Source organism: Polyodon spathula, chromosome 10 (assembly GCF_017654505.1).
Source record: "Polyodon spathula isolate WHYD16114869_AA chromosome 10, ASM1765450v1, whole genome shotgun sequence".
NCBI classification, from domain to species: domain Eukaryota; kingdom Metazoa; phylum Chordata; class Actinopteri; order Acipenseriformes; family Polyodontidae; genus Polyodon; species Polyodon spathula.
In genome coordinates this window covers 44,934,120-44,957,467 of record NC_054543.1, presented here as the reverse complement: position 1 = coordinate 44,957,467, position 23,348 = coordinate 44,934,120, and the positions used below count along the sequence as shown (strand labels likewise).

The following is a 23,348-nucleotide window of genomic DNA, read 5'->3' as shown; positions in this document are numbered from 1 at the left end:
TGGACACTTGCATTACTGTCCATCCTCACTCAGCACAGCCACACATGCAACCACTGCTTACGCACTAGTGGTTAACAGCACAGATTATGTTTGATCAAGCAGAGACAGGGGTGTCAACGGTATAGGATATTCTCTGCAGACCTGGTTCCCTTTTACTCCTAAATGTATTCCTTTGCATGTTGCATGCCCCTTAAACAGGAGTATTTAATATAAATGAAGAGGAATATTCAACATGATTTATTAAGGAGAATAAGCAGCTCATAGTGTACTGTACCAGAAGGGTGATAGGTGACAGCTGTGACAAACAGCTCTGCTTGTATGCAATTAAAATGACATTTTGTTGCATATTAGAGGTACCTTTTAAAACATTCTTGCTGGAAGTGTTTATGTGGTGTCGCAAGTGCTGCTATCATGAGTCTCATCACACAAGCAAAGCGATGCTTACACTATGAGAATAAACACCTCTCTCTCTGTCTCACACGCACCCACACACGCACACACACAGAGCGATCCGGGGTGTGAAAGGCCAGGAGCCAATCCGACTGCTTCCTGGGGATCAGGAGACACCCCCAGGGGCCTCACCTCTGAACTTCGGCATTTCAATCCTTTTCTCAGAACAGTCAGCCACAGACCCCGGCAGACAGGCCTCGTCAGAGGGCATTGTAACACCCAGCCACCCACACACAATCAAACTCACCACCCCCTCCCTCACTGCAGCAACCCACAACTGTTACAAAATACAACACTGTAGCGCTGCCAAAAACCTTTGTATTTTGTCGGTTCTTTATGGATGTTTCAGAGTGGATTATTGCTATTTTTATAACAGAAAGATGTATAGGCATGACTGGATTTACCATTGTAAACCTGACACTTCTTGTAATGGTTGTCTCTGTCGTGGAAATTCAGTGGTCCTGTATTAGGGAATTTTAGAATGAGAAAGCATTCTCATTTACAAGCATGCAAACAGACAGGATGCAGGAAGAGAGAGAGAGAGAGAGAGAGAGAGAGAGAGAGAGAGAGAGATGAGAGAGAGAGAGAGAGGAGCTCTCTCGAGTCTCGACAAAAACTCTCTTCTCTCTCAGAGCTCAGAGCTGTTTGTGAGTGTGAGAGAGAGAAGCTCTGGTGGTTGGTTTGCGAGGGGAGGGACAACTATAAGATTGTGATGTGACACAGCAGTGTTGATGAGAGAGTGCGAGAGAGAGGGAGTTAGGGAGAGAGAGCGAGAGAGAGAGAGAGAGAGAGAGAGAGAGAGAGAGAGAGAGAGAGAGAGGGAGGGTAAGAGAGAGAGAGAGGGTAAGAGAGAGAGAGAGAGAGAGAGAGAGAGAGAGAGAGAGAGAGAGAGAGAGGGAGGGTGAGAGAGCACTGTGAAAACAGACAGTCACAAAGTGCACAAACATCCAGCCTTGCAGCAAAAACACAAGACATTTAGGAAGGAAAAAAAAGGGGGAGCAGGACCTTGTTGGAGAAGGTAGGCTGCTACCTGTCTTCTTCTCTTATCAGTGAATGGGCTGTTATAAGAACAGAAGGAAACCTCCTTCCTCTCTGCAGCAGTAGAGATGATCCTGTGCAGCATGGTGCTTGTTCAGCTGGGGCAGGGGGTTTAGCAGCTGAGCGCTTCAGGAGAGGGATACCAGAGACACAGGCACTGAGAAGGTAAGTACCAGCGCTCCTCTCCTCTTCATCCTACAACAATGCAATTCATGAGCCCAGTGGCGGTTGCTTCAGCCAGCTCGATCTGATATAACTGGGCTGGGATCTTACTGAGATTCAGCTTGCTTCTGATTGCCAGAGCAGTCTGCTGTGCTATTGGGACTAGCTGTTATTTATTTACTGTACAGTATGTTGTAATACATTGTTTAAAAAATAGCACTACCAAATAACCTGTGCTGTACTTCCATAATGACAAAGATATGTATGATTACGGTACAAGACAATGCTACAGCCCTGCTTATTACTGTACAAAGCTGCAGATCTAATGTATTAATATAGTACATTTTTATTCATATGCTATAGGTCTGCCCATCCTGTATCATGTGAAATAAAACTGCAGTTCTACAGCTCCTTAAAAATGAGTAGAGGTATCCTGCATGCATACGCGAGACTATAGATTAGTATCATAGTTATTGAAGTACACCAGCCTATGGTATTTATTAACCTCTGCTGAGATGCATATACAGAAACATGGGGGTATTGAGGAGGCACCTTTACATACACAAGAGTTAACCAGAGAACTGCTAATCCAGGTGTGGTCAGATTTCGTGCAGATGTTTTTTAGCACAAGTTATAGTGTCAGAATCAGGGGAACCATGGAGGTGTATATTCATCTATCACACCCACATTTTTACAAGTATTTAGAGAACCGCTTTTCCAATTGTGATGGCAAGTTATTGAGAGTACCACTGGGAGTGATGTTGTTGGCAGGTTATGTATGTTACTTACATGCATGTATAACTCACACATGCTTGTTTTTATGTGTTGTGCCAGCAGTTGTATTGTGTTTTATTTATTTTCAGCAATGGGTCATTGTGTTTTTCATTGCTTTTACCTCTCCTGCCAGAGAGAACCTAGAATCATTGAAAAAGAAAAACAAAGCTTCTGTGCCAAGGAGCTCCCAGGCAATGTATTTGCTGCACGCCTCATTCACTTCCAGCAGAAAGAAATCTTCACTGCACTGCACTTGCAAAAAAACCCCAAAAAAACAGTTGTTCCCCCACTACTATCACAAAGCAAAAGTCAATGTAAAGTCCCAGAAAGATGAATAGGTTCTTTGCCTTAATGAGCAAGGTAAACATTGCAATGTAAATTGTATATACTGTACATCTTGCTTACTGATTGTAAATGTATGATATATCCAAGCCTGTAAGCAGAGGGGACCATAACCCCTCTCAGGAGACTGTACCAGTGCCAGGACTAGAATAAACATTGCAGTAATATATCATACATCTGGACGTCAGTGTGCCCATGTGAAAAGTTGTTGAAAATGGGGGGAGATGGTAGAAGGCATGAATAAAGGAAGGTGTCACTCATTTGATTCTGCAATGACAAGAAAGCACAAAGTGTGGCACGTTCTAAGGCTCGCATTTTGTAGCATTTTGATCATTCAGTGACTGAAGCACCAATGCTGCATGTGCAGTGACAATGCAGTAATGCATTCAGTGTATCTGAAACTATCTTAATAATAATAACTTCTATAATTTTATATTTGTTTAGCTTGCCTTTCTTTCTTTTCCTTTTAAAAGCAAAAACATGTTATGATGAGATCACAAGATTTTAAGATCTCCACATTTCAATTTTCCACAGGATATACTTGTGATTTTGACAAAGCATGTTTCTGTTTTAAGTTCTCCAGTTAGCCCTGTAATGTTTTATGGAATGTAACATGCTTTAGAGTGTCAGTTGTGTGTTAAACCAGTAGGAAAACAAATATGATTAAGCACTTATTTCCAAGAAGCTAATGTGGGGACAGCAATCAAACATCACACAGGCATGTCAAGCACCTAGTACCGCTGTGATTGGGACTGGATGTTTTTTGACAGTAGTTAATCTTTGTAAACTGAACCATGCAGGAACTGCTAGAGTGGCACCAAATACAAAGCGCCCAGTAAAGCAATATACTTATAACTTAAATTCCTAAAAATAAAAAAATTCTGATACTAGAATCTTGAATAGAAGATCACATCTTTTAAAAGAAGCGACTGTTACAAGATATTGCTTCATTACATCCAAATTTAAATAATGCAAATATAAGTTCTATTAAGAGGACCTTCATTTATTGTTCTGGTTTTACCAAATAATTATGTACTACTTCATAAGTGCCTTTGTGCTGATAGTGAGTTCTTCATTTTCTTTGTTATATTTTTGTATTAAACACAGACAGCTGAATAAAGACCCAGCCCACTGCACAGGTGATGAACTACATTGATGTAAATCAGCTACGCTAGACAGTGATCATCTGAATGCCTCATATTTATCAATTCGCAGAAAAGACCCTAACCCTAGCCTTAGTGTGCTCCCTTATTTTGTAAAAAGCAGTTCTATATTGCATTGATTTGTTTGAGGCTTATTCATTCTTTAACCAGTATTGTCATTGATTCATGTAGCGTTTTGTTTTGCTGATCCTGTACCCTGCTAACTCCATTGTCACTGTATTTGTAAAAGCCTGCATGGATGTTCTCGGTGCTTTTTCATCTGCTGTTTAAAACCCTGTTAATTACAGTAAGTTATTAGCACGGCATGTAGGTAAAGCAGGATACTTGCCTGATGGCACAGCAGCACAGGTCTTTATTTAAACAATCAGTTTGCTGCTTGCAGTGCCTGCACAGAGCTTTGTGCAAGTTAACACTCTCCCTCAGTAACAGCACATTGATCTGCTGGCTTTGATAATTCAAGGCATGCACTCTGTGCTGCTCTGATCAACTGGGTCACATTTAGTTGTGGCACTCATTAATCTGCTCATTAATTCAGTACTAGAAAGCTGAGAGGTTGCGTATTAAGACACCTGCTCATTGTTTGAGGTGCTGTGAATGGAGTGTTTAGCGTTCGTAACAAGGAGATCTGAGCGGATAGTTCACTGAATGGAGATTGGCTTCTCTTTTGACCAGGGCGAGTTGCTGCCTTTAAAAGGGAAGCAAGCTGTCACTGAAACGCAGCCCTCAATTGCATAGGGGGGAAGGCATTCACTTGGGACTTTTTTAGAAGAAAACATGAGTGAGAAAAGAAATCAGTTTCTGATCCTCATTTTGGATAAGTAAATGGTATTATCAAAGCTGTCAGTGTGTGCTGATCGATTATAATAGGACTGTCTGTGTCTAACCTGGGTAAGTATTGTTCCCCCTGGAGCCGCGATACATTACAGCCTATAGCTCCTTATCAGGAAGCTGTGCAATGGTAACACTCAGACGCAAACTCAGATGTGGAGCGCTTGGTAACACTTTGTAATAAGGGGTTTATAAATGGGTAATAAATAATGTGTATAGAACACTGTCCTGTTATTATTAATAATACACAGGGGCTATTATAGCAGTACAGTGCTGTAACATATGACTAAGGTATTTGTAAGCATTGTATAACTGCTTTGTAACCTGAATCTTTACAACAGACATGGGTCATTAACACGGTATTATAATGCTATTGATCCCATAGAGAATTACAGTGTGATCTAGGGTGGGAAACAGCTAATCTTATTCCTTGTTAACAGTATCAAGTCTGAAGGTATGTAACATTTCTGGTGACACTCTGAACTCCTGACCCAGTCTCCTGGGAAGCAGCTGGCAGGATGTCGACAGAAAGAGCTGAGAGAGGAGCGAGGCAGCGCTATCAGCCAGCTCTAAATGACATCCTAACCAACACAGTGGAGGGCTCTATTAGGGCTTCCATAGATAGGGAACAGCAGCGACAGCCCAGCAGCAAGACTCCTGTCTCAGCAGAGCTGTGAAGACCATTCCCTGGCCACTGGAAACATGTGCCAGTGTCCGGATGGATTTGCTTATTTACAACCTTACACTCAGGGCTGCAGGTTCTGTGGGCAACGGCTTTCTGTCCGTGAACTCTTTCTGTCCGTGAACTCATTCTCATTCGAGCAGATGTCGCTTGTTTTTTGTTTTCACAGGGGATACAAGGTAGCTTAATATTTAGAAATGCATACAAACTGATTTCCTGTTCACCCGGTTAAAAGCATTCCCTCTCTTCAATGCAACTATTTTTATTTCTGCTTAAAAGTGTGCAATTTGAGGGGCAGAGTTTGAACTGAGCTTTATTTAGCAAACTGCTTTTTACCTCTGACCAAAGGGGAAAAAACGTTTTGTTTCTTTACATTTGTGGGATTGAAGGTGTACTGGAGTTGAATTGTGGTGTATGTGCAGTTGGACTGTTGAAAGTCCTGTAATTAATTACACTGCGGTATAATTAGGCTGGGTGACCTAATTACACGCTATCATTACCGGGTTAAGCTCAATTTGTGTTGTAATAGATTATTGGCTATTATTTATTTTATTTTATTTATTTTTTTATCAGGCAAGAGTACATGGCACATTTCATTTTAACATTCACCTGTAAATCACAAGCAGGTAAGCACAATTAGAATCACTGGGAGAACATTCACAGGCTATTTTCAGAAGCAGATGTCGTTGCCAGTGTATTAAAGACAGATACAAGATGAACTACAGTTCGCAGTCACAGACAGCCTGGCACAGTGTAATATGGGCACAGGCATCTCCCTACAGGACTTGTATCAGTGCTCCTTAATATCCGTCACCTGCACCTGTGTAAGACTGTCTCAAATCACACACAAAAGTTACATTACCCCAGTGGTTCTGAGGAACTGTAGACACATTGTTTGTTGCTACAAACCTCAAGCTTTGTAATGTGCAGGGTGAGTCACGCGGTCAGGGGAGTGCAACTTCACGCCCTGGCTGTGCAAGGTAGTCGGTCATTGCTGGGGATAACGGAGGGAGCGTCGCATTGGCTTTGGCGCTCCTGTGGGTTAGGGAGGCAAAGTTGGCAGGAGCCGTTTTCCCCTCATCGCACTACAGCAGACCCTAACGGCCAAGCGCCTAGTGAGATCAGGAGGACACCAGCAGGGCTGGCCTTTGTCCTCCAGTGGTTCGCTCTTGAGTTCCTGGGTGTAGAAGAGGAAGCTAGCTTGGTTGTGGGATTGAAGGACACCCACTGGACCTTCAGTTCTCCTGAGCTGTGACGAGAAAAAAATGAATCGACATTCTAAATTGGGGAGAAAATCGTGGATAAAATTATTGAGCACTCTAAAATAAAAAAGAAAAATAAAAGATGCAAACCACAACTTAACGAATACCAGAGAAATCATGAAGTCTTTGTGTGTGTTCATGAATTGTCTGTTGAATTCGAGGACCGACGTGACACCACTTTACAAAAAATTTAGTCACACAAATAAGTCCAGCAACTTACAAATAGTGACGAGGAACGGTCTCGTGAGAACTACAGTTCAAGCACAATTTACTCTCTTGGAATTCCAAGATTGTGCTTGCTTATGGTCTCTATTAGTACTTCAGAAACACACACAAGTACTTAACAGACAACTTAAGCTCCTGGCTGCACTGTGTAAATGTTTTTCTTAACTCAGTGTGTTTATGAATGTTCTCTATATATATTATATATAGCATAATATATATATCTTCTTATCATAGTCCTTATGAAAAAGTCAACGTTATTTAATAGCACACTAGAGGAACACCTGAGTAGAAAACGTACAAGAGATACTTGGAGTACCGTTATTTTGGGATATCGTAGTAAGTGTGGATTTGGGCGGAAACTGTTGAATCTTGTAATTGAGCACTCTAAAATGTACTGTTGAATCCTGTGCAGTGTGGATTTGTGCTGTACTGTTGAATCCTGTGCAGTGTGGATTTGTGCTGTACTGTTGAATCCTGTTACAGTGTGGATTTGTGCTGTACTGTTGAATCCTGTGCAGTGTGGATTTGTGCTGTACTGTTGAATCCTGTGCTGTGTGGATTTGTGCTCACTGTGTTTATTGCAGGTGTACGTTGAATGTTTATCACTGCTCCTTGCCTGTGCAGTGTGGATTTGTGCTGCACTCTGCTGTACTGTTGAATCCTGTGCAGTGTGGATTTGTGCTGTACTGCTGATGTCAAGTTTAATATGAAGAGCACCTTTCCTGGTTCAATCAATACATCCACCGCTCTGCTGCTCACCACTGATGCTGGGGAACTCACTTATCTTACAATTATTGAATGAATCCTACAGTGTGGATTTATCATTGTTAATATTTCAGTGTGCAGTGTAATTTATCGTGTGATCTCCTTGTGACTCATCTTTTTGCATGTTCTCTATGAACCATGGCATAAAACCCCATAGCATAATATTACTCTGAAAAAATACAACTCTTCTTATGCAGCAGCAGGCTGTGTGGTAGTCCTGTACTGTTGAATCCTGCGCAGTGTGGATTTGTGCTGCACTGTTGAATCCTGTGCTGTGTGGATTTGTGCTGCACTGTTGAATCCTGTGCAGTGTGGATTTGTGCTGTACTGTTGAATCCTGTGCAGTGTGGATTTGTGCTGTACTGTTGAATCCTGTGCTGTGTGGATTTGTGCTGTACTGTTGAATCCTGTGCAGTGTGGATTTGTGCTGTACTGTTGAATCCTGTGCAGTGTGGATTTGTGCTGTACTGTTGAATCCTGTGCAGTGTGGATTTGTGCTGTACTGTTGAATCCTGTGCAGTGTGGATTTGTGCTGTACTGTTGAATCCTGTGCAGTGTGGATTTGTGCTGTACTGTTGAATCCTGTGCTGTGTGGATTTGTGCTGTACTGTTGAATCCTGTGCAGTGTGGATTTGTGCTGTACTGTTGAATCCTGTGCTGTGTGGATTTGTGCTGTACTGTTGAATCCTGTGCTGTGTGGATTTGTGCTGTACTGTTGAATCCTGTGCAGTGTGGATTTGTGCTGTACTGTTGAATCCTGTGCAGTGTGGATTTGTGCTGTACTGTTGAATCCTGTGCAGTGTGGATTTGTGCTGTACTGTTGAATCCTGTGCAGTGTGGATTTGTGCTGTACTGTTGAATCCTGTGCAGTGTGGATTTGTGCTGTACTGTTGAATCCTGTGCAGTGTGGATTTGTGCTGTACTGTTGAATCCTGTGCAGTGTGGATTTGTGCTGTACTGTTGAATCCTGTGCTGTGTGGATTTGTGCTGTACTGTTGAATCCTGTGCAGTGTGGATTTGTGCTGTACTGTTGAATCCTGTGCTGTGTGGATTTGTGCTGTACTGTTGAATCCTGTGCTGTGTGGATTTGTGCTGTACTGTTGAATCCTGTGCTGTGTGGATTTGTGCTGTACTGTTGAATCCTGTGCAGTGTGGATTTGTGCTGTACTGTTGAATCCTGTGCTGTGTGGATTTGTGCTGTACTGTTGAATCCTGTGCAGTGTGGATTTGTGCTGTACTGTTGAATCCTGTGCAGTGTGGATTTGTGCTGTACTGTTGAATCCTGTGCAGTGTGGATTTGTGCTGTACTGTTGAATCCTGTGCAGTGTGGATTTGTGCTGTACTGTTGAATCCTGTGCAGTGTGGATTTGTGCTGTACTGTTGAATCCTGTGCAGTGTGGATTTGTGCTGTACTGTTGAATCCTGTGCAGTGTGGATTTGTGCTGTACTGTTGAATCCTGTGCAGTGTGGATTTGTGCTGTACTGTTGAATCCTGTGCAGTGTGGATTTGTGCTGCACTGTTGAATCCTGTGCAGTGTGGATTTGTGCTGTACTGTTGAATCCTGTGCAGTGTGGATTTGTGCTGTACTGTTGAATCCTGTGCAGGGTGGATTTGTGCTGCACTTTTGAATCCTGTGCTGTGTGGATTTATGCTGCACTGTTGAATCCTGTGCAGTGTGGATTTGTGCTGCACTGTTGAATCCTGTGCTGTGTGGATTTGTGCTGTACTGTTGAATCCTGTGCAGTGTGGATTTGTGCTGTACTGTTGAATCCTGTGCAGTGTGGATTTGTGCTGTACTGTTGAATCCTGTGCAGTGTGGATTTGTGCTGTACTGTTGAATCCTGTGCAGTGTGGATTTGTGCTGTACTGTTGAATCCTGTGCAGTGTGGATTTGAGCTTTACTGTTGAATCCTGTGCAGTGTGGAATTGTGCTGCACTGTTGAAGCCTGTGCAGTGTGGATTTGTGCTGCACTGTTGAATCCTGTGCAGTGTGGAATTGTGCTGTACTGTTGAAGCCTGTGCAGTGTGGAATTGTGCTGTACTGTTGAAGCCTATGCAGTGTGGATTTGTGCTGTACTAATGAATCCTGTGCAGTGTGGATTGTTGTTTTTTTGTAATGTCTTGTTTGACTGCAGTGTGGATTTGTGCTGTACTGATGAAGCCTGTGCAGGGTGGATTTGTGCTGTACTGATGAATCCTGTGCAGTGTGGATTTGTGCTGTACTGTTGAATCCTGTGCAGTGTGGATTTGTGCTGTACTGTTGAATCCTGTGCAGTGTGGATTTGTGCTGTACTGTTGAATCCTGTGCAGTGTGGATTTGTGCTGTACTGATGAATCCTGTGCAGTGTGGATTTGTGCTGTACTGTTGAATCCTGTTTGTGCAGTGTGGATTTGTGCTGTACTGTTGAAGCCTGTGCAGGGTGGATTTGTGCTGTACTGTTGAATCCTGTGCAGTGTGGATTTGTGCTGTACTGTTGAATCCTGTGCAGTGTGGATTTGTGCTGTACTGTTGAATCCTGTGCAGTGTGGATTTGTGCTGTACTGTTGAATCCTGTGCAGTGTGGATTTGTGCTGTACTGTTGAATCCTGTGCTGTGTGGATTTGTGCTGTACTGTTGAATCCTGTGCTGTGTGGATTTGTGCTGTACTGTTGAATCCTGTGCAGTGTGGATTTGTGCTGTACTGTTGAATCCTGTGCAGTGTGGATTTGTGCTGTACTGTTGAATCCTGTGCAGTGTGGATTTGGGCTGTACTGTTGAAGCCTGTGCAGTGTGGATTTGTGCTGTACTGTTGAATCCTGTGCAGTGTGATTTTGTGCTGTACTGTTGAAGACTGTGCAGGGTGGATTGTTGTTTTTTCGTAATGTCCTGTTTGACTGTGGTAAACAGCAATTGTGTAGCCACTGCCCCCAAGGACCCACTTGTAAACGACATGTGATTATGTGTTTTAATTCCCACGTATTTGAAATATAGACAAAGAAGACAAACACTGTATTTTCTCCTGGACCTTTCTGGACAAATTGAATATTTTCACACGCCCCAGTTATGGCAGTCCTCAGTCAAAATATACATTTAGAAATCAGAGAGGATTGATCTTGTAACTCATACTAATAACAAGAGCAAAGATCCAGCCAGGGCAGGATCCTGGCAGACCTCGTTTTGTATACACTGACCCACTTGTCTCCTTAATCTTCCTCTGTGCAGCAGACTGCTGTGACATCAGGTTGCTAGGCGACAAGTCAGGCAAACGGAATCCCTCCCTTAGAGGAGGGGAGGCCCAGTCTCACTGGCTGAGTACCGACCTGATGCAAGGCACAGCTGCAGTGGCAGGGCTGTGAATTCAAACAGCAGAATGGGCATTCTACAGTTAAAACACACCACAATGCGCTTAGGCAGCATGACACAACTGAGCTGTACTGCAAATTAGCATACTTTTTGCAGGTAATACAATACAATAATAATGACAGAAGTTTGGGTTTCTTCCACACTGAAAATCATTAAAAAGTAAAAATATGTTTTTCTTGAAGTCAGAACATATTCTTGCTAGTTCTATGAATGAGGCTGTACATGGTTTCAACCTCCCTAAAGTTTCCTTTTACTACATAGATATATAGATATATTATTGATCCAATGTTATATATAGATAGATAGATAGATAGATAGATAGATAGATAGATAGATAGATAGATAGATAGATAGATAGATAGATAGATATATTAAACATATTCAGTGTTGTACCAAAAGTCATCCAGGATGCTGGCACATGCTATGATGTGTCCTGAGATGACAGAGTTTAATAAATGTTCTTTAAACATGAGAAAGGGCTCATTAGACTACCCAGTCTCTGCAGTGATTTGAAAAGTACTTTATAAATGCAAATAATCAAATGAGCAAGGTAACTAATCTTGGTCTTTGGTGCTTTCAGTATGTGCAATGTGATCCCAGCGTGACTGGAACCAACTGCTCTTCATTGTAAAGCAGCTGCATATTGATTACCTGACTGAACCGTGGCTGTTATTGACATGTTGCAAGCATGAGGCAGCGTGCCTTGCAAGGGAGCGGGTGTAACACTGAGCTTACATTAATCACATAGCACACAGGCAGTGAGGTCGGCTAGGCTGCTCAAGGGCTGTAAATGCCTGAGATACCGATCGCAAGTGCCGCATAAACTAGACATGGGAGTAGCTGTGAGCCAAACCAAAGCAGCCACGGGTTAATAGAATCATAGAATACAGCTGTGAGCCAGCTGTGAAGAAGGCATGTCACAGATTGTGGTCTATATTAATATGGCCAGAGGTTAAAGGTAAAACAATGGGGCAGTAAAAGGGTTCATTTCTAAACACTGCTTATGGCAAATAACCTCAATATGGCAATAAGGTCACATAAGTTTTATTTAGGGGTGTGCTGATACTCATAACTGCCTTTAAGAAGTATTTCTCGGCAGGTATTTAATAAATTAATTCATTAACAATCACTGGCAATTAACGTTTGCATTGAGTGTTTTAAAAGCAGATTGGAAGCTTTTTTTCCTGTCATCTGAGTTGCTGTATGGCAGTAGAAATGTCCAATCCGCTCTCTTCTCTAGAAACATATCTAGTTTTCTCTTGAACATGTTTATTTTGGTCCTCGTAATACTGTGTGTTTATTAAATATAGTCATGCGGAATTCCCTCTCTGTTCCTCCTAATATCCTGAGTCTTTCATAAGCTCAGTGCAGGGCCTGTGATGCGTTGTAATAGAAAATATTCCTGTTAAAAATGAAATTCTTTCACGCTAGTGGGTTACACCTGGCCTCAAACATTGAATTCCAGTGCATTGGCTGTCAGTGGGGTTCCACTCATTCATTGGGAATTTGTCACCTTTACTTTTTAAATATCTGCAGGACTAGAAAAAACAGAAGAAAATAACAACAAAAAACTTTTGTTTTTAAGATCTAACTCCAATGTAATTCTGTGAAACTCAGTTGAAATTCCCTATTTTCCCAGGTCCCCTCACTCTGCTCAACTTAGTTGACATCAAGGGCATCCCAGCCAAGGCAGAGAGATTTCTGGATCAGTGAGACACAAGATTTCAGACCCATCGAGTGATTTCTGGAGCTGAGTGTTTCCGTGCAGCCATTGAGATGAGAAGACAGTGAGCTCCCCAATCCCACTGTTCCTCTTCTGACCCTGCCTGGCTCCATCTGACCCTCTGCTGAGGCTCCTCCCTCCTCCTCCCTGCCTGCAGTCAGGATGATGTCACTGTGCAGGCTGCACAGCACCAGCACTTGCAGACACCCCCGCAGATAATCTCTCCGACCTCACGAGCAGGATGATGGGCGATGGGACCTGGGTGGGCCTCAGCCCAGCAGAGTTTGAACAGCTGCAGCAATACAGCGAGTGTGAGTACACAGACACCTTCTCCAATACAACGAGTGTGAGTACACAGACACCTTCTCCAATACAGTGAGTGTGAGTACACAGACACCTTCTCTAATACAGCGAGTGTGAGTACACAGACACCTTCTCTAATACAGCGAGTGTGAGTACACAGACACCTTCTCTAATACAGTGAGTGTGAGTACACAGACACCTTCTCTAATACAGCGAGTGTGAGTACACAGACACCTTCTCTAATAGAACGAGTGTGAGTACACAGACACCTTCTCTAATACAGCGAGTGTGAGTACACAGACACCTTCTCTAATACAGCGAGTGTGAGTACACAGACACCTTCTCTAATACAGTGAGTGTGAGTACACAGACACCTTCTCTAATAGAACGAGTGTGAGTACACAGACACCTTCTCTAATACAGTGAGTGTGAGTACACAGACACCTTCTCTAATACAATGAGTGTGAGTACACAGACACCTTCTCTAATAGAACGAGTGTGAGTACACAGACACCTTCTCTAATACAGCAAGTGTGAGTACACAGACACCTTCTCTAATACAGCGAGTGTGAGTACACAGACACCTTCTCTAATAGAACGAGTGTGAGTACACAGACACCTTCTCTAATACAGTGAGTGTGAGTACACAGACACCTTCTCTAATACAGCGAGTGAGGGTGCACAGACACCTTCTCTAATACAGCGAGTGTGAGTACACAGACACCTTCTCTAATAGAATGAGTGTGAGTACACAGACACCTTCTCTAATACAGCGAGTGTGAGTACACAGACACCTTCTCTAATACAGCGAGTGTGAGTACACAGACACCTTCTCTAATACAGCGAGTGTGAGTACACAGACACCTTCTCTAATAGAATGAGTGTGAGTACACAGACACCTTCTCTAATAGAATGAGTGTGAGTACACAGACACCTTCTCTAATAGAATGAGTGTGAGTACACAGACACCTTCTCTAATACAGTGAGTGTGAGTACACAGACACCTTCTCTAATACAGTGAAAGTGGACGATGCAGGACGATGGGCGATGGGACCTGGGTGGGCCTCAGCCCAGCAGAGTTTGAACAGCTGCAGCAAGAGCAAGTGAGGGTGCACGGATACCTTGGGCCATTGAATAAAGGAGATTTTAAGGGTCTAATCAGGTCTGTTTTTCAGTCCCACTGACATGTGCAAAAGAAATATTTGCAGCACACAAAAACAATATATTTATTAGACTCTTACAAAAATGTTGTTGTTTTGCAATGTTGTAACTGTGTGACACATGAGTCCCCCAGAGGGTCTATAGAAAACAGAACAGTATGCTGGGGGTCAATACAACCAGGTGCAGAACAGGAACTCAGAACAGGGGAAGAACAGGGACTTGGAACAGGGACTCGGAATGGGCAGAACAGCAACTCGGAACAGGGGCTCGGAACAGGGACTCGGAACAGGGGCAGAACAAGGACTCGGGAACAGGAACTCAGAACAAGGACTCGGAACAGGGGCAGAACAAGAACTCGGGAACAGGAACTCAGAACAGGGACTCGGAACAGGGGCAGAACCAGGACTCGGGAACAGGAACTCAGAACAGGGACTCGGAACAGGGGCAGAACAAGAACTCGGAACATGGACTCGTAACAGGAACTCAGAACAGGGACAGAACAAGGGTTTGGATCAGGGACTCAGAACAGACATTTGGATCAGAGACTCAGAACAGGGACTCGGAACTTCATCTTTGTCTGTTGTTGCTTTTGAGGAGAAATAATCTCAGGTGACCTTCAACCATTGTATTCCTGAGAAAAACAAACAAACAGCAATGTGTGAATAAACCTGCCACACAACAGTAATAATGAGCTTTCTATTTTTGAATAAACTAAACTAAAACAATAACACATGGAAGTAACCGTTGCTTTTGTAAAAGGTTCAGCTGAATTGTGGATTCAAAAGCACCGGATCCACGATCACTGATGTGCAATCAATCCTCAATCAAAGCCTTTATTTATCCACACGAGTCAATTGAGAACACATTCTTATTTACAATGATGACCTGGCAAGGGGCTCACAACACCACCGCACACAACATCAAACACAATCAATAAGCAGTTCAAAAAAATCAATAATGAAACAATAATCAATCATGAACATAAAACTGTTGATACCCTGCATGGGATTAAACCAGTTCAATAAAATGACTGGATCTTAAGTCGCTCCAGTAAACTATGCAAGTAAGCAGCCATTCTCCCAGCATGTGCCAGTGAAGGAAAGGCCAGCAAACCAAGAAGCTTCATTTGTTTAGTTGAAGATGTTACGAGTGTTTAAGTGCTGAAATAATCTACTTCTTTACTGTAGAGGATATTAGAATGAAAGCCAAGGTGTTTCTGTCGTTGCAGATTCCACGAAGCAGCTGAAGGATGTGCTGAAGGAGTTTCATGGCGACGGGGTTCTGTCCAAATACAACCCAGCACAGGTACTGAGCATTGACAGCACAGTCAGCAAGGCTGTCAATGTGTGCACCCCCGGCACTACACTGAAGGGCAATGTTTAACCAGGACTGGTGCTTTCAAGAGAAAAGACATGCCGGTGTAGGAAAGTGTTATGGAACATCCTGCAGAGTTTATAAGAAACGCATTGCGTGAAATTTGAATCACGCAGCATTGGTTGTAAATCAACTGGGCAGTAATTCATTTCTCAAAATTTACTCAGGAAAACAAAACACTGGTCTAAAGATCGCCGTGCATCCAGATTAGGGTCCCTCCTACAACAATGCTGGTTTTCCTTTCCCACATTTCAATCACAGCACCAGCATTGCTGCAGAGCACTGGAATGTTTAGAAGAAAAAAACTCTCTTCTCGAACATTCCCGAAGGAAAAATGTAATTTCTCAGTTTGTTTTCTTACGATGCGTGATAAAAATGTATCAAAGCTATCCAGAATATGCTGAAAAAACAATTGTTACAATTGTAAGGACAACATGGGACACAGCAAAGTTAAAGCAATGTGTTTCTTGTAAATACTTCAGGGGGTTCGGCAACACTTGAAATAAAAAACAACATCATTACCTTATGATCGGTGGTGGTTGAAATTTTCTACGATTGAGGGGTGTAACAGGGTGATGTTACTTGTGTGGGTCGTCACTGAATAATCATGAGACAGGCACAGAGCACTGGTGTTGATACACCACACAGGAGTGCAGATTTCATTTCAACACAGGTGCTGACACTAGAGTACCAGCAATGGTGGCCCTAGTGTCACATTTAATAAACAAAACAAAACAAAGCTAAAAATAAAAGTTTGCCACACTAGTCCCTCTGAAAGGAATGCCCCACGCCAGGAACCGAATACTCTGCAGTAAATAAAGTTGGAGCACAAAAGCAAGCCTAGATATACCTGCATGTTTACGGTTTACAGGCATTCAATTTCAAACTACTTCAGACACTACCAAGCATGGTCTTACAGACAGACTTTATTTTGAAACTGTTGCAGGCTTTTTGTTTGAGTTCATGCTGTAGTGTAGGTACAGGAACACATGAGCATTCCCTAGGGCTTCACCACAAAACTGTTCTTCACTCAGTTCAGCTACCTCCTGCATAAAAGTAAAACATGTAAACAATAAAAGTACCGGTAACTTTGTATATTTTAATTAGGAGCTGAGTGGACGTTCATGAGGATGCTAAAATGAATTAGCGAAAGTAAAAAAAATCTCTGATATACATGCATTAGTGCCTATCATGCTGTTTGTTCAGAATGGAGATTAAAGGAAATTGATCCATTTTTTAATATAGATATACCTCTTACATGCCATAAAGAGATGCAGAGTTGAGGGGGCAAACACATATTTCCGTCCCTGCAATTGCTTTCATGTGTGTATGAGAGTGGGGGGAGTCCCCCCCCCCCCCTGCCCCTGCGGTTCAGACGCCAGTGCTTATGATTGACCATTGTAGAAAACAATACCTAATACACTCTTCCAGTAAGTTAAAAAAAATTATTCTGCAAATCCACAGCTAGCTTACGCAAGCAAACCAAGAATACAAAAATGGAAACATTTGGTAAACAGCTTGGTAAAAACAACTCTTAACTCAAATAGAGAGTAACAAAAAAGAGAATTAATTTCAAGTGTTGTGATTGCATCATGATAAACGAGCAAGGCAACTTGTTTTTCACACATGAGCCTCAGGGCGTTCATTTGGCAGGAAGTGCCGTTAGTTCAGATGCATTCTGGAGGCTGTGGTTTCTTGACAGGTGTTTGAGCAGCACATTGCGATTTGCCTTCCCGACAGCAGACTCTGCATTGACAATCAGCTCATATCAGAATGCAGCAATGCAGTGTCTTGGCACCGAGTTTCTCAGACTGCAAAAAAACATACAGTTTAAATGTATTTTTTGAAATTCAAATATACGGATGTTGCTGGCTGTGTAGCATTTTGTAGTGGGATTTGAATTGACCACACAGTGCTGCAAAAAGGCTTTAAAGAGACCATCAGGTTCTGCACACCCACACCTGCTCTGTGCTGTGAGCTGCTGCTTATGTTCTCTCTGCTGAAAATAAATTGTCTCACTCTCCACCTCAATGCTTTGCAGAAGCAAGATGTTCTCAGTCAAGTAAGCTTTTCCTCTAGATCTCTGGGATTGTGTGTGTGTCTGTAGCATGCATGCTTTAACAGCTTGTCCTCATAATGCATGATTGTCTGCAAACTGTCTCTCCATTGACTTTCCATCCTCAAACTGGTTGGACAAATAGTGCATGTGTACAGATTGCTGGTCTTCTCATATGCTGTCACAAATCTCAAATGCAATTGGAAAGTAGACCCAGTACTGTCCGAGCCTTCTTCAGACCCTTTGAGCCTTTAATAGGTAGTGCCTCGGTGCCTCTCTGGATTTTTCTTTTGTGATATACTGTAGATGTTTCAATATAATCTTAGCCAAGCGATTCAATGATACACAGGTAAATGAAAGTGCTTTAAATAGCTGGATCAGTTGCAAGGATTCTAGAGATCCGATTAGTTCAGAGATGTTATTAAAAGCACAGTGACTCTCTAGCCCGTTTGTACTCATGTATATTTCTCAACAATGATAATTAAGTTTTGCTAATAACTTCCTGTTTGATAATTGAAGTCAAGCTAATGGGAACATAGACAGGCAAGCTAGCATCATCAGTGGGATAAAAAAAACTGGAGCCAGCAACAATACAGCTCCTTCTCCCTCTCCTGTTAGTTCCTCCACCTCTACTCCTTTTCTCTATCCCTCTCCCACTCCCTCCCCCTTTCCCCACTCAATTCTTCCCCCACTCTCATAACCCCCTTGTTCCACTCTACTCTCCCCCTCCCCTCCACCCTCTCCAATCCACCCTACTCTCCACCCTTCCTCATCTCCCTGCACTCCACCCTACTCTCCACCCTTCCTCACCTCCACGCACTCCACCCTACTCTCCACCCTTCCTCACCTCCACCACTCCACCCTACTCTCCACCCTTCCTCACCTCCACCACTCCACCCTACTCTCCATCCTTCCTCACCTCCACGCACTCCACCCTACTCTCCACCCTTCCTCACCTCCACCACTCCACCCTACTCTCCACCCTTCCTCACCTCCACGCACTCCACACTACTCTCCACCCTTCCTCACCTCCACGCACTCCACCCTACTCTCCCTTCCTCCCACTACTTACACTCACACACAGTCACTTGAGTGAATATTGCATATGAAGCTAACTCAAATGCTCCCCCCTCTTCCCCTGTCTCGCTCTCTCAGCCGATCGATTACGAGGGATTCCAGCTGTTCATGAAGACATACCTGGAGGATGATATTCCAGAGGAGCTGTGTCAGCATCTGTTCATGTCCTTCAAATGCAAAACCTGCCAGAGCTCTCCAGAGCAGCATCGATCCGGGGGCAATGCGATGGGTAAGAGTCTGGATAACTACAACATAGCAGCAATACAATACAAGGAAGTACTGCAACACAGCAACACAACAAGGCAGAGCTGACTCAATACCGACCCCTACAGGGTAATCTGATGGGTGAGAACAACAGTACACTCCAAAAATACAGCAATACACAAATAATCTGTACTGGCCTCAAGCCCCCAACTGGACGTGAGACGTGAGATTTTCTTGTCATCTAGAGTTTGCGTTTCTTTGGTGCCATCTTGTGTCAGTGTAATGAATAACTAGACCTCTAAATTTGCTACTTTGGCTACACATTGTTGCTCTTTTAGTAGAGAGGATGTACACAATATGTATTAATGTATGTGTGCAGACATGATCTCACTCCCACAATGAGCTTGCGGGGATGGTGGCTGTGTGCAGGGATGCTTGCTAGTTCTCAGCTCTGAGCATGGCTGCCTGTGTGGAGGGATGCTTGGTGGTTCTCAGCTCTGAGCATTGCTGGCTGTGTGGAGGACGCTTGCTGGTTCTCAGCTCTGAGCATCGCTGGCTGTGTGGAGGGATGCTTGCTGGTTCTTAGCTCATCGTCTCATATCCCTGCCTTGCTCCACTTCTGCTCTAGACACCCTGCCTCTCTCTTGTGTGCTGAGCCCTCCCATCTCTCCCAAACCTTGCTCCTTTCTTTCTCCCCTCCACTGTCCTCCCGTCCTCCCACCACTCCCCTTTCCTCTCTCCTCTCTCTGCTGAACTCTATTCTACATGCCCTCTCTCTCTCACCTCTGCAGAGCCCCGGTCGATTGACACTGGCTTCTCTATCCAGACTGAAGTAGCCTGTGCCCCTATAACAGGTACTGGCTGTCTAAGCCAAACAGTCCTGTGATCACCATCACACTGTGCTTGTCTATAGGTTTTGTTCCTGGCTTACTGAAACAGCATCCCAGCTGTGTTGAACCAATAGGGACTGATCAGCTTGCTGTTGGTGCTGTGCTGTGTGTGTGGTGTTTCTTTGTTGATCATCAGGGCTTCAATGAATTAGTTGTTCATAAGGATGATCACATTAAGATGGGCGCACTGTGTGCACAGTCCTGAATGTGTTAAGATGAGTTTTACATGGGACTAATGCAGTGGAGAAGGCTGCTGCTGAGGGCTGTAGCTTCAGAGACTTTTCAAACTAAATAAAACAAGGTCAGCTGCACAATGATACAAATGAAGGGGAAACTACACCTTGCACATCCCCTATAGTTTCAATGCTCATCACAGAGTGTGTTACCTGCCCTGATTTCGTTTTCATTGCCGAAGCTGGACATGTTTATATCTTTGTAGTTTGATGCATCCGTGTTTTTCATTGTGTTAGTGGGCACTGCAACGGTCTGTATATTAACACGTAATCCTGCCCTGCTCGGGGCGTGTTCCACATCCAGGCATGAACGGGAAGAGTATCCTGAGTGCAATGGGGCGCCACACTCCGGACCAGACTGCCACCGCTGGGGGCGCTGCATCCCCCTCCTCCTCCCGATCCTCCTCCCAGAAGTCTGCAGGGGGAAGCAATACCCCCTGTACCCAACAGCGGTCCCCCTGTTTGCAGCAGCATTCAGCGGGGGGAGGCCTGGCAGCAGCTCTCAGCTCCCTCGGACCCTCCAGGATGTCTCCAGCCTCCCTGCTCAACCTCGAATCTCCAGGTACGCTAGCGGCCGTCTCATCATACTTAAGAGTTTCCAAATTGTGCCCTGCAAATCTCCAAAAACTTTGCAACACAGTTAGACTCTCTTGAACAGTCCTGAGGTATACTTATAATCATCCCAGTTACAGTCTAATGTAAAAAAAAAAACACACACACATTACAAACCGCTAGGCAGCCAAGCAGATTTGAACAGATTTAAACTTTCACAGCGCCCTCACTGCCCTGAGTCCTTGTAGGCTTTTCCATTACCTCTGGTGCATTTTGATTTGCTCCGCTGGTGGTATCTGATCCTCTTTACCCTGCTTGAAAATCAGCAGAGTCACTCAAGTGGTATGTGGCCAGTTTAAGGATCTGGCATCCCCACTGTGCCAAATCAAGCGATCAAAACCAATCCTTGGAAATGGATACAGGTGCATGCATTCCTTTATATTGATCATTATGAATGCACAGTGTTGTTTTGTGAACGCAGAGTGTAAGACTGCAGAGAAACAAACGAGCGCGCCGCTGCGGAAGAGCCAGTCTCAGCTGAAGGGGTCCGTCCTGCCATCAACTCAGGTGGTCTATCTAAAGGACATTGTCTGCTACCTGTCCCTGCTGGAGCAAGGCCGACCCCAGGACAAGCTGGAGTGTGAGGAGCTACTGTTCTACTGTGTGTGAGTGTGTGTGAGTCTGTGTGAGTGTGAGTGTATCTGTGTGTGTGTCTGTATGTGTGAGTGTGTCTGAGTTGGTATGTGTGTATGTGTGTGTGTGAGTCTGTGTGAGTGTGAGTGTATCTGTGTGTGTGTCTGTATGTGTGAGTGTGTCTGAGTGGGTATGTGTGTATGTGTGTGTGTGTGTGTGTGTGAGTCTGTCTCTGAGTGTGTGTGTATCTGTCTGTCTGGGTTTAAGTGGGTCTTAGTGTCAGGGAGTGTGTGTGATTCGATGAGGGTGTGTTTCTGTATGTTTTTGTGTGTGTGTCAGCCTGTGGGAGTAGATTATATGTCTGTATGTTAAATAGACTGCATGCTGTGTGTGTGTGTGAGTGCCGTGGTTCAGACTGATGACCAAGAGCAGCAGTGGTGCAAGAGCACTCTCTAGTGGTAAATCAGCAGCAGCACTTTGATTCTCTGTTGACCTCACTGCAGGAATTCTGGTTCAGAATGCTGCTGCTGCTGTCTGGAGTTGCTAAAACACAGGCTGGTTAATGCTTTCTATTTAAAAAAAAAAAAAAAAACTATCATAATAATAAAATACAATCATAAGTGTGTGCTCCTGTTTACAAAGAGTCAGCCTCCCATGTGTTTGTCAGGGAAGCTTGCCATTCTTAACCCCCCCCCCCCCCCCCGTTCTGTTGCAGTCACGTTCCGGCTGTATGACGCTGATGGGAACGGTCTGCTTGACAGCTCGGTGAGTAGCTGATTATTGTATGTCTCTGGGATGGTCCTGTCTGTCTGTCTCTCTGTCAGTGTGGTGATGACAATGCTTGTTGGATTTATGAAGGAGGTTTCTCCACCCTGGTGTCTGTCTGTCTGTCTGTCTCCTTAGGAGCTCGACCGAATCATCAACCAGATGGTCCACGTGGCTGAATACCTAGAGTGGGACTCCACTGAACTCCGACCGGTGAGGTGTGGGCAGGGGGTCCCATATAAAATATAAAATAATATATGTTTATATAGTAGAGGCCAACACACACTGGGATGGATAGCGGAGAGGGTGTATTTTTGAGTGTGGAGTACGCTCAGAGGCTCAGAATTCCTGTCCTGCCCCCTCAGATCCTGCAGGAGATGATGGAGGAGATTGACTATGACCGGGACGGGACAGTTACTCTGGAGGAGTGGATCCGGGGGGGCATGACCACCATTCCTCTACTGGTGCTGTTGGGCATGGAGACTGTGAGTACAAACTGTCTCGAAAGACTTCGCAAGCACAGTCATAACATGGCAGCACAAAGCAGGGCCTTATAATAATGTTGCCCTCTTACTATTGTTCCCAGACTGGGTATGAAAACCTGATTGAGTGAGTAGACCCTTTCTCACCCCTGACTGCTCTCTAGACAAACGGCAGCTCTCTTGTGTGTCTGGTCTGGTTACAGAACGTGCGTGATGACGGGCAGCACATGTGGAGACTGAAGCACTTCAACAAGCCGGCGTACTGTAACTACTGCCACAGCATGCTGCTGGGGGTGCGCAAGCAGGGCCTGTGCTGCTTCTGTGAGTGTCTACTGCCTCTGCTCACTGTATCCCTCTCGCCTCAAGCTGTGTGTGCTCTCAAGCTATCCCCCTCTGTCTGTGTGTTTCAGTCTGCAAGTACACAGTCCACGAGAGGTGCGTGTCCAAAGACATTGCCCCCTGCATCAGCACGTACACCAAATCCAGGAGACAGGGCAGCGTGAGTATCCGCCACACCGGGGGGACTGAGGGGTTAATGCTGGTCAGATTGCTTTATCGTGAGGTCAGGTACTTCAATACTGAAGCTCAGGCTGCTGATTTGGTTTCTCTGTTCCAGACTATGCAGCACATCTGGGTGGAAGGAAACTCGCCCACCAAGTGCAGCCGATGCCGCAAGAGCATTAAGTGCTACCAGGGGCTGACTGGGATGCACTGCGTCTGGTGTCAAATCACTGTGAGTACACACACACACTGCCCCCTGCTGGGAGGCTGGGAACCTGCACCTCCATCACAAAACACTACTTTAAAAAACAAAATATATGACGTCAATAGAATGAAATATAGGGCCATAGTTTCAAAGC

At 44.2% G+C, this 23,348-nt stretch overlaps 1 protein-coding gene across 5 annotated transcripts in view; it reads left to right on the top strand.

The window, feature by feature from the left end:
• The first annotated feature begins 1,318 nt into the window (after positions 1-1,318).
• Positions 1,319-23,348, top strand: part of LOC121322412 (diacylglycerol kinase beta-like) — a 48,944-nt gene continuing 26,914 nt past the window's right edge. For 2 of the 5 annotated variants that reach the window (XM_041262339.1, XM_041262343.1), the window contains exons 1-14: positions 1,319-1,653; positions 12,675-13,069; positions 15,451-15,527; positions 17,638-17,658; positions 18,808-18,958; positions 19,725-19,787; positions 20,361-20,618; positions 21,090-21,248; positions 21,957-22,006; positions 22,145-22,219; positions 22,372-22,491; positions 22,692-22,809; positions 22,899-22,987; positions 23,105-23,221. In XM_041262339.1, the coding sequence (XP_041118273.1) occupies positions 13,000-13,069; positions 15,451-15,527; positions 17,638-17,658; positions 18,808-18,958; positions 19,725-19,787; positions 20,361-20,618; positions 21,090-21,248; positions 21,957-22,006; positions 22,145-22,219; positions 22,372-22,491; positions 22,692-22,809; positions 22,899-22,987; positions 23,105-23,221 (1,368 nt within the window). In that variant the 5' untranslated portion in view covers positions 1,319-1,653; positions 12,675-12,999. The remainder of the gene's footprint in view (positions 1,654-12,674; positions 13,070-15,450; positions 15,528-17,637; positions 17,659-18,807; positions 18,959-19,724; positions 19,788-20,360; positions 20,619-21,089; positions 21,249-21,956; positions 22,007-22,144; positions 22,220-22,371; positions 22,492-22,691; positions 22,810-22,898; positions 22,988-23,104; positions 23,222-23,348) is intronic. The other 3 variants (XM_041262340.1, XM_041262341.1, XM_041262342.1) reach the window with 3 other exon arrangements.